This window comes from Chenopodium quinoa, unplaced genomic scaffold, assembly GCF_001683475.1.
Source record: "Chenopodium quinoa cultivar QQ74 unplaced genomic scaffold, ASM168347v1, whole genome shotgun sequence".
Lineage (NCBI taxonomy): Eukaryota > Viridiplantae > Streptophyta > Magnoliopsida > Caryophyllales > Amaranthaceae > Chenopodium > Chenopodium quinoa.
In genome coordinates this window covers 2,140,573-2,151,175 of record NW_018745323.1, presented here as the reverse complement: position 1 = coordinate 2,151,175, position 10,603 = coordinate 2,140,573, and the positions used below count along the sequence as shown (strand labels likewise).

Here is a 10,603-nt window from a genome sequence, read left to right as displayed (position 1 = left end):
ATTTTTCAATTAATAAATTAACATTATAAAAAATTAAAAGAAATTCAAATAACATAAAATACTATTCAAATAACGTTCCTTTAATTTTTTTTTTATTGACCATTAGTAACCAAGTCCTTTAATAGTAAATGAATTACCTTTGTTTTTATTTTTATTTTTTCTACGGGTTTAATAATTTGATTTATAAACCGTGCATCGCACGGGCACTATGCTAGTTTTTAATTAACTCCAAAGTCCAATCAATGCTTAATTTAAGGCTAATTAATTACAGTAATAAACAACCGCATACTGCTAGATATACTACACGAGATTATGTAGATCTCATAAAGTGGTGATCGTAGTATATTCTATACAATCCCCTTTATCTTAATCTCTCCACTACTTTGTAAGTTTGTATTAATTACAAGCTAGAACAACTTCCGTCTTCTACTCTCACAAACGAAATATAATTTTACAAAATGGATAACAATTATTTTGCAAATCATGCTACTAAACTGATACTAGCATTACCATTAACCATTCTACTAATTGGTGTGTCGTCTAAGGCACTTCCAAGGCAATTATTTGCAACAATTCGACATGATGATCATACTCTAAACTCGTCCTCATCTTCTCCGTGTAACTTTCCGGCTGTATTCAATTTCGGCGACTCCAACTCCGATACTGGTGGTTGGTCTGCCACGTTCGGGCAAGCCGAACCTCCTCATGGTGAGACTTTCTTCCATGCTCCTGCTGGGAGGTACTCCGATGGACGTCTCTTGATTGATTTTATAGGTACGTGTTGAGTCTTTTGAGTTATTTTGTAACAATTTCATTTAATTTGTACTTGTACTTTTGTATCATCATCACTTTTACTTAATTTTAGTTCAGTTCAGCTCTAATCAGTTAGTTCAATTTAGCTCCAATTAGTTCACCTTTAATCAGTTCAGTTCAGTTCATTTCAGCTCAGTTCAGTAAATGTGAACATGTCCATATTCATCTTCCCATTTATTGATGCATACCTTAGCTTATGTAACTATATAACTTTTATTGTTTTCCTAAATATATGAGTGCCAGGGCTCTCTAATTGGGTAAGCCATCACTGTACCATTTGTATAAGTCGATTGACCTTTTTTAAGTCAATTTCATGTTAGTATTAGTAAGTAGTGGATCGAAACTAATTCAAAATATATCAATTTATACTTAAATACAAGTCCTAAAAGGATGAAAGTTTTGTTTACATCATTTCAATTCAAATTAACTTTTTTTTTTAATCAACTAAGCAAATTGACATTCACTATATGCGAACAAATTAATGTCGCTCACTATAATGTAACAAAATTGATGCAGCGGAAGGTGTAGGGATCCCTTACCTAAACGCGTACCTCGACTCAATGGGATCTAACTTTAGCCATGGAGCCAACTTTGCAACGGCAGCGGCCACCATTAGACCTCAGAATAGCACTTCATTCAGCCCTTTCTCGTTGAATGTCCAAGTTTATCAATTTCATGATTTCCGACAACGGTTGCAGATTATCTGTAATAGAGGTATTTAACAAACTAATAATATAATGTTTTTTCCCCTTTTATATTACTTGTTGTTCCATTAAATTTGGGTTTGCATGTGTTTACTTACATTAATTAATGCTTTATTATTTTACGATATTTCCGTTATTGATCAAATTATAAATTTGTTATGTCTATTTTTTTTAGTAAAATAATTAATTTCCAAAGTAGAAAATTATCCATGAAATTAGAGCTATAGTAGATGATAAAGACTTAATAATTTTAGTATTTTACGATAACTATGTGGAACCTTTAAATATTACATATACATATACAAATGCATAATTCGTAACCAAATTCGCAGAAAGTGTTACGACTTACAAGTCATTTTTGACAAAGTAAGAGTAAGTATATATATCATTTATATATTTTGTACTCATATTTAGTTTTCCTCGTTATTACATGAGGTTAGGAGATGTGTTTAAGAGCTTAATGCCGAAGGCAGAATACTTCTCTGAAGCTCTTTACACATTCGACATTGGACAAAATGATTTAACGTCCGTCTACTTTCCTGATATGTCAATCGATCGAGTGAAAGAAAAAATCCCTGACATTTTGAATCAATTCAAGGCATATGTCAAGGTACGCATAATTATTCGTCTTCAACTAGTTTGACGCCTTTGAGCTATTGATAGCCTAGCTAGTTGCATTCAATATCCAAAATTACCATTAATCATACGTGATTTGTATTTCAAAAAGTCTTTAGATTTAATCAAATTTTGTCTCATAAGCTTATCTATCAGGTAGGGTATCAAGTTTTGTCTCATACGAAGTAATTGTTTCATTACTATTTAGGAAGTATATATCCGAGAAGGTAGATACTTTTGGATACATAATACGGGTCCACTTGGATGTCTAACGTATATGCTAAATGGTCAAACTCTGAATGCAACCCAAATGGACCAAACTGGATGTGCTATTTCATTAAACGAAGTGGCCCAAGACTTTAATTCTGGGCTTAAGAAAATTGTGGCCCAACTCAGACAAGAAATGCCACTAGCAGCCATCACGTATGTGGACATCTACTCCATCAAGTATGACCTCATTAGCCATGCTAAAAAATTTGGTAAGTTTCAGTTTTGTTCGTCTTACTTATAATTTTGAAATAAAGTTCAACCTAAGCTCATAAAAGTGTCTAAAGAATGTAATGATACTCTCTTTGTTTCCTTTAAAATTCCGATGTTTCTATTTTGATTATTAATTCATTTCCCCTTCTTTGTTTAATGTGCAAAAATATTTGTAATTCTCGTTCTCTTATAAAAGAAATTACGCCTTTAACATTTTTCATTTTGTTCATACATATAGGTTTCGAAAATCCATTTTTGGCTTGTTGTGGACATGGAGGAAAGAATAACTATGACATGCAAAAGCGTTGTGGATCAAAGATTATGGAAAATGGTAAAGAAGTTTTGGTTGGATCTTGCAAAGATCCATTGGTGAGGATTAGTTGGGATGGAGCTCATTACACAGAGGCGGCCAACAAATGGGTTTTCGACCGTATGGTTGATGGATCATATTCGGATCCTCCTATTTCATTGAAAATGGCATGTTACAAGCATTAGTGATGAGTTAATTTGATAAGTTTGCCCTTCTTTTCCTTAGTGTAAACTTAGATGAGATTGATCCATGCAAATGTAGGTCTCCAACCATGTTATACCTAGTCACGAATCTATTGTATTCATTGAGTTTATTAAAAAAAAACATAATCTTAATTAATTTTACACATACTACTATATATTAGATGTGTTTGGTTATGCTACCACATACTCACTCCGTCCCTTTGTCTAATAAAGGGACAAAGGGAGTACTATATACGAAGTATTAGATAACTTTTTTTTGACTTCAAATTGAATATATTTAGTTGAATTTGCTACTTTCAAATTGAATTAAACTACGGTTATAGCCAGACTATCATGAATTGGGTTAGAATTTTGACTTCAACCTAGGCTTGAGCAAACTTATTTGCCTCGAAATGTGACACCCAATGCTTCAAAGTTCAAGCAAACCATTTAAAAAAAATAATAAAAATAAAAAACTTATTACCGAGTACTCAGTTTCACAATATTTCACCCATTTTGCACAATAATTCAAGTACTCGTAATTACTTTGACCATAGTCCATACTATTTAAATACCAGTACATTATAAAAAAAAATTATCGCTGCAAAAAAATGTCCTCAATATACTTTGTATATTAAAATAATAATAATAATAATAATAATAGTGCTGCAGCTCATATCTTCACTAGGGTAGGATTTGCAATAGCTAAAGGAGTGGGGGCCCAGATTGTATCTCGGCTTCCCACTAATTTATTGTAGGTTGTATGACTTTTGTTTTTGAGATAATAATAATAATAATAATAATAATAATAAAATAAACTATAGTTTGTGCTAATGGACAATCAAAATTATTGATGGTTTGTTTAAAAAAAATAAAAATTATTGATGGTTAAAGATATATGGCAGTATGTAACATATCCATAAAAACAAGATATTATAGGATGGAGGTAGCAGTACATACATATATAAGATATAAATCCGTGGTCACTTTGATAAGTTTGATCAAGTGTGGCTACCTACCATCATTGTTTGAGTGTGTATGTTTGTATGTAATTATATTGTTTTGTTGCAATATATTGAAAACCTTCATCTTTCAACATTCACTATGAGTTTCCTCAGGTTTCTTCAAACTTCCAGTAATAAAACCTTCTTTGTTTTTAGCTACTAAGGCACGTCTTACTCTACGACTCCATCTAATGAAGTTCAGACCAGCAAATTGAACAGCAACCAAAGAAGCAGTAGGATTATCAGAATTAGCGATGAAAAGAGGATCGATATTACCTCCAGAAGCACCATTGTTGAGGTTAACATCTCCAGTCGCCATTGATATACTCAAGAATTCGATCAATTCAAAAAAAAATCTCCAGAAAAAACTTCAAGATCACAATCGCAAACACAATCGTAATCGAAGATTTAGGCAAAATCAACCGAACAATCGCAAGAAAATTTCGCAATCGCAAGAAATTTTCGCAATCAGACAGTCAAAAAATCCAGCAATAAGCTCAAGAACACAAATCAATCGAAAAAAAAAACGAAACCCTAATCTCGATTGAGATCTCGCTCTGATACCATGAAGAAACTTTAGAGAGAGAAATTACAAATGAGAGTTCTCATTAATAGAAGGAAAAATGAGAAGTAAGTATACAATAAATGAGGCTAACACTATTTATACAATAGTTAGTTCTAACTAATTTCTGACAGCTAATAATAATAATAATAAAATATTATTACTAACTCCTATAATTTTTAACAAAAATCATCATGAAATTGTGTATGCAGCTGAAAGCTTTGGACTTCCATATCTCAATGGTTTCCTTGATTCAGTTGGATCCAACTTTAGCCATGGAGCCAACTTTGCTACGGCAGGGTCTACTATTAGACCTCAAACTACCATTTATTATAGCCCATTCTCTCTTAAAATCCAATCTAATCAATTTTATGATTTCCATCAACGCTCTCAGATCTTTCGTGATAAAGGTAATTAAATTACATACTTTCTCTATTCTTTTCTTTTCGCGTTGTGTTCTAAACATTTTTTTTTAATATAACCATGTTATAACAACTGTGTTTTAAAGGCGTAATTATTTTGGGAATAATTTCAACTTTAATGGCCTTAAAATTAAAGGCTGACCGAGGGTTATCTTTTTTTTTTTTTTTTTTTTTGGTGTGTTGAGGGTTATCCTTTTTAATTTATGTTCGAGGTCTAATTCATCTAACCTTTTCCTTTCCTTGAGCTCAGAAGATATTTTCAAGAAATTATTGCCAAAGGCAGAATATTTCTCGGAAGCTCTTTACACATTCGATATTGGCCAAAATGATTTGGTGGCTAGTTATTTTCCAAACATGTCAATCGATCAAGTTAAGGCAGCCATACCCGACATGTTGGATCAATTCAAGAAATATGCCAAGGTACATAATTTACCACTTTCATGTTCTATATATAATACACACATGTAACACCTAATTAAAATTTACGTGGCACATCTAATTACGAAGTAGAATTCAGCTCATTAATTTCTTTCGAACATTATTATTACAAATTAATTTGTAAAACTTGTTATGCACTTGATATTATGCAACCGTTGTATAAGATACCTTCCGAGTTTTACAACATTCTTAATTATGCGTGCAGTCCATGTACGAGCAAGGAGCAAGGTACTACTGGATACACAATACGGGCCCACTTGGATGCCTACCGTATGTGCTGGATGGCCTCCCACTTAACACCCAAATGGACCCAACTGGATGTTCAATCCCTATTAATGAGTTTGCCCAATACTTTAACATTGGGCTTAAGAAAACTGTGGCCCAACTCAGAGAAGACATGCCATTAGCCTCAATCACATATGTTGATGTCTACTCAATTAAGTATGACCTCATTAGCAATGCTAACAAATATGGTACGTCTTAATACAAATGTTAAGTATTTTTCTTGTTCTTTTTTGTTATTCTTGTTTAAAATTTCGTCGTGATGAGATAAATATAATTAATTGGTGTTTTTGGTCTTATACTATGTAGGTTTTATATATCCATTAAAAGCATGTTGTGGACAAGGAGGAAAGTATAACTATGACTCGCATAAAGGTTGTGGAGCAAGGTTTATGGACCATGGTAAAGAAATTTTAGTTGGGGCTTGCAACAATCCACTAGTCAAGATCAGCTGGGATGGAGCTCATTACACCGATGCGGCTAACAAATGGATCTTTGATCGTTTAGCTGATGGATCATATTCGGATCCGCCTATTTCATTGAAAAGGGCATGCTACAAGGACTAATGGATCATATTTGGATGTGTTATAAAAGTAGAATAAATTCATACTAGGTACATTTGGTTCATCAACACAATAAATAGAACCTTGAGATTATTAGAGTTTTGATATGAAAAACAAAGTTAATGCATGCAATTTCTAATTAAATTAGATATTTAATACATTGGTGAATGACATTGCGTTAATATCAAATATTTAAACACCAAGTTAATTGAAAGACCTGAGAACAAATTCCGAGTAATTATTTAATTGGAGTTCGCATACTAAGCCAACTCAATACTTGTCTACGTTCGCAATCATGAAAGAGTACACGATTATAAAAATGTAACCAAAGCTAATGACAAGCATTTTTCAAGGAAATAGGAGGATCCGAATAAGAACCATCAACGATCCGATCAAAGATCCATTTGTTAGCTGCTTCAGTGTAATGGACACCGTCCCAATTGATAGATACCGAAGGATCTTTACACGCTTTTCCTACTAAAATCTGTTTGCCCTTGATATTTATCTTCCCTCCACAACCAATGTGCTCGTTATAATTGTATTTTCCTCCGTGACCACAACAAGCCCTTAGTGGATGCTCAAAACCTTGATAAAACGATCAAATAATTAAAATTGAAATAAATTACATTCACGTTTTTATAATAATGCGGGGTTATAATGTATGAGTGTGATGTTGATGGTCCTATGTTTAGGGCTGGCAAACCCTGACCCGACACGAAAACCCGACCCGAACCCGACCCGAAGTTACTGAGAGAGACCCGAACCCGACCTGAACCGAACCCGAATAACCCGAATTCGACCCGATTTGACCCAAATTTCATATTTCGTAATAATATTAAGTTTTACACTATTTTTAATAGTTTCTAAGTATAACCCGAAATCGACCCGAAATCTGACCCGAACCCGACCTGCTGACCCGAATTGCCACCCCTACCTATGTTGTTTAAAACGCATGCTTAGAGTTATTGATTACCACATCATATTGGCATTTTCAAAAAGTTGTCGAGGATAAAGCTCCACATTGCACGTCCCTTTACTTATAACAAATCATACTATTTGACATTATTCCTTCATACACCATGTGTCACTAGTATTGATTCTTTAAAATGTTACATTCACGTCCCGATCCTAAGAGGTCATGGGATCGATTCTCATCCCCGCCCTTGTGGCTCTCTAAACACCAAAAATAATTACATCCACATATTTCCTAGTATCATGTAAGTTAGGATGTTTTATTGCTTCTTAGTACATTAATACTTCGTTAATTTAACATTTTAAAATGTTAATTAAGTCGCACTCTATTGTTACAATCACAACCAATTTAACATTTTAAAGATAATTTCTTCTTGGACCTAGCTTCCATCGTAATTATGATATGCTGTTTGATATTCAACCTCTATAATTATACACACTTAACTTACTAGTGCCAATTACAAGATTCAGTACTGTTGTCTTTCGCCATAACCAATGACACCATACCAGGCCAATCAATAACTACGATGAACGGGGTGGTTCTGAGCATGTATAGGGTGGTCGATCGCACAGGACCTCTGAGTAAAACTACTATAGAAGGACTCTTGTTTTTGAAATTTACTTATATAAAGTAAAGAGAACTTGTTTATCAATAATCTATTCTTTAATTTCATCACAAAATTTATGATTTCACAAAATATTTTTCGTCAAAAAAAAAAAGAAGTTTAAGGCACAATTTAACAAAATTACACCGGGTCATTTTCAGTGTTAGGATTTGTAGCCCCGCCTCTGGTTATTACGTTAAAAAAAGTCGTACATCTATCACTACATGATCATAATTTTTTTTTCTTTTTCAAAATTTAATGAATTTAGAATTAGAAGGAGAATTAGATCACCTAAGATGTGCATCAACCATGAATATATCATAACTCATAAATTAAAATTGTAAAAGAGTAGAAACCTTACCATATTTAGTAGCATGGCTAATGAGATCGTACTTGACAGAATAAACATCAACATAAGTTAAGGTAGCATGGGCTAACTTTTTTCTTAGGTGGACCACAACTTCCTTTAACTTTCGGTTGAAATATTGGGCCACTTCGTTTTGTGGGCTGGCACATCCTACTTTGTCCACTTGGCCTGCCGTGATTCGCACTCGGTCCATCACGTATGGTAGGCATCCTACTGGTCCTGTATTGTGTATCCAAAAATACCTACCTCCTTGATCGTATATGTCCTATACAACCATTCAAATGGAAAAATACATCATCATTCGTAATTTATAATTCCAAAATTGATGTAACGAGATTCAATTTTAGTTCGTGAACACAAAAAAATACTTCCTCCGTTCTATTAATATTGCAACAATGGACTTTTTACACTATTCATCACTCTTGTTTGACCTTATAATATAAATTTATACGTTAAGTAAAATATAGTCATGTGGGATCTTATTGGATTCGTCTCATAAAATACTTTCACAATATCAACTTTTTATAACTTTTACTCTTATACAATTATAGATATTTAGCATATAAAATGTGATTTGGGATGCGTAATTTCCTCCTTGTTGCAATATTAATAGAATGGGGAAGTATGTATTTAGTGATATGTTTTTAAATAAGTCAACAATTTTATTAAATACATGCCGCATAATTGTTAATTTATTTACGAAAATACCATGTTGAATAATATATTTTGTTGGTTTATTTACAAAAATGCCACTGGAAAACATAAACATATATATTTACAATTTTACATGGAAAAAAAAACATAAAATATATAATTCTCTTACCTTAATAACAGTAGTAAATTGACCTAAAACATCTGGAACATTTGCTTTAACTTCGTCAGTTGACATGTTTAGGAAAAATCCAGCCGTTAAGTCATTTTGACCAATATCAAAAGTGTACAAAGCCTTAGAGAAATATTCTCCCTTTGGTAGCAATTCCTTGAAAACATGTCCTGTTAAAAATTTCATAGATAATTCGTAGATAGTTTTATATGATGTACCTTATCCAAATAAGAAATTGAAGGAGAAAGGATAATCAAAATTGACCTTTGTTACGAATAATTTGGGTACGTCGATGAAAGTCACTGAATTCGTAAAATTGAATGTTCAAAGAAATAGGGCTAAACCCACTTTGATGAAGGGTTGTGTTTTGTGGTCGAATGGTCGACCCAGCCGTTGCGAAATTGGCCCCATGGCTGAAGTTCGATCCCACGGCATCAAGGAATGCACTCAGATAAGGAAGTCCCAAGCTTTGTGCTTTTACCAGAAAAAGTTATAAAAATAAAAATGATCAACTATGGTTTTATAAGTTTGACTCAAATTAAATTTAGTCAATGAGGTCACAATATGAAACTCAATATATATTGCATATATGAATTCTTAAAATAAATTGTTTTACATTTAAGCGCGTGGTAAATTGATAATGAATCCTGAATAATAACTAAGTGGTTATCTACGGAATATTTGCCTAATTATGCAAACAATATTATTGGTATAAGGTGCAAAACAATGAAATCTTGTAGTTTTAGGGTGTAACGTTTATAAAATGGATTTTATCAGGATCCCAATGATTCCTGTTGGTTTAAGCTTCTACATAATGACAATTGACAAACAACAATAATAGGCCATACTCTCGTGCATATATACATAGTATCTTTTAACTAGTTTTATTATCCTATATGCTTCGAATTTCTAAAAGTACAATGTACCTAACGATACAAACAAATTATGAATAAATCATAATCTTTTACTCTTTTGTTATTCTTTGAGGACAAAATAAAAGCCATGCTTAGATGCTTAGTAATAAAGTACAATGATTTTTTTAGATTGGTCTTGATCTTCCAAGATGCAATAATGAGTGTACGTACAATGCAACAAATATTTTGGATATATATATATATAGGAATCACTATTCAAACTATGTAAGGAAAATGATATATACGATCTTTACTTACAGACGTTACAGTTGCATATATAAAGCTAGAAATTTATATATAAATAAAATATTAAATGGTTATATCAATTGAAATATGATTTTATTATATTTTTATGCCAGATTAAAAAAAATGCATGTACTAAATGTGTAAGGGATAAATATATCATTATAATATGGTAAGTTTGTAAAATTTTAATGCTAAAATGGGATTTAAAAAGGAAGGATATACTCCAAATAAGGACACAAATGAAAGGTGAAAATGATTTTGATAATGATAAGAGTTACAACAACAAAGAAAAACATTATTA

General features: G+C 32.3%; 3 protein-coding genes across 3 annotated transcripts in view; 2 read left to right on the top strand and 1 right to left on the bottom strand.

The window, feature by feature from the left end:
• The first annotated feature begins 458 nt into the window (after positions 1–458).
• LOC110712501 (GDSL esterase/lipase At3g26430-like) lies at positions 459–3,711 on the top strand. The gene is made up of 5 exons (XM_021890965.1): positions 459–774; positions 1,330–1,527; positions 1,958–2,127; positions 2,341–2,611; positions 2,851–3,711. The coding sequence occupies exons 1-5, from the start codon at positions 459–461 to the stop codon at positions 3,105–3,107; spliced, it is 1,212 nt and encodes a 403-aa protein (XP_021746657.1). The 3' UTR covers positions 3,108–3,711.
• A 1,020-nt stretch (positions 3,712–4,731) lies between these two features.
• LOC110712500 (GDSL esterase/lipase At3g26430-like) lies at positions 4,732–6,393 on the top strand. The gene is made up of 5 exons (XM_021890963.1): positions 4,732–4,738; positions 4,805–5,080; positions 5,343–5,512; positions 5,736–6,003; positions 6,122–6,393. The coding sequence occupies exons 1-5, from the start codon at positions 4,732–4,734 to the stop codon at positions 6,376–6,378; spliced, it is 978 nt and encodes a 325-aa protein (XP_021746655.1). The 3' UTR covers positions 6,379–6,393.
• A 144-nt stretch (positions 6,394–6,537) lies between these two features.
• Positions 6,538–10,603, bottom strand: part of LOC110712540 (GDSL esterase/lipase At3g26430-like) — a 4,726-nt gene continuing 660 nt past the window's right edge. Inside the window, exons 2-5 of the mRNA XM_021891010.1 lie at positions 9,407–9,616; positions 9,143–9,312; positions 8,314–8,584; positions 6,538–6,960 (exon numbers count right to left, since the gene is read on the bottom strand). Of these exons, the coding sequence (XP_021746702.1) occupies positions 6,707–6,960; positions 8,314–8,584; positions 9,143–9,312; positions 9,407–9,616 (905 nt within the window). The 3' untranslated portion in view covers positions 6,538–6,706. The remainder of the gene's footprint in view (positions 6,961–8,313; positions 8,585–9,142; positions 9,313–9,406; positions 9,617–10,603) is intronic.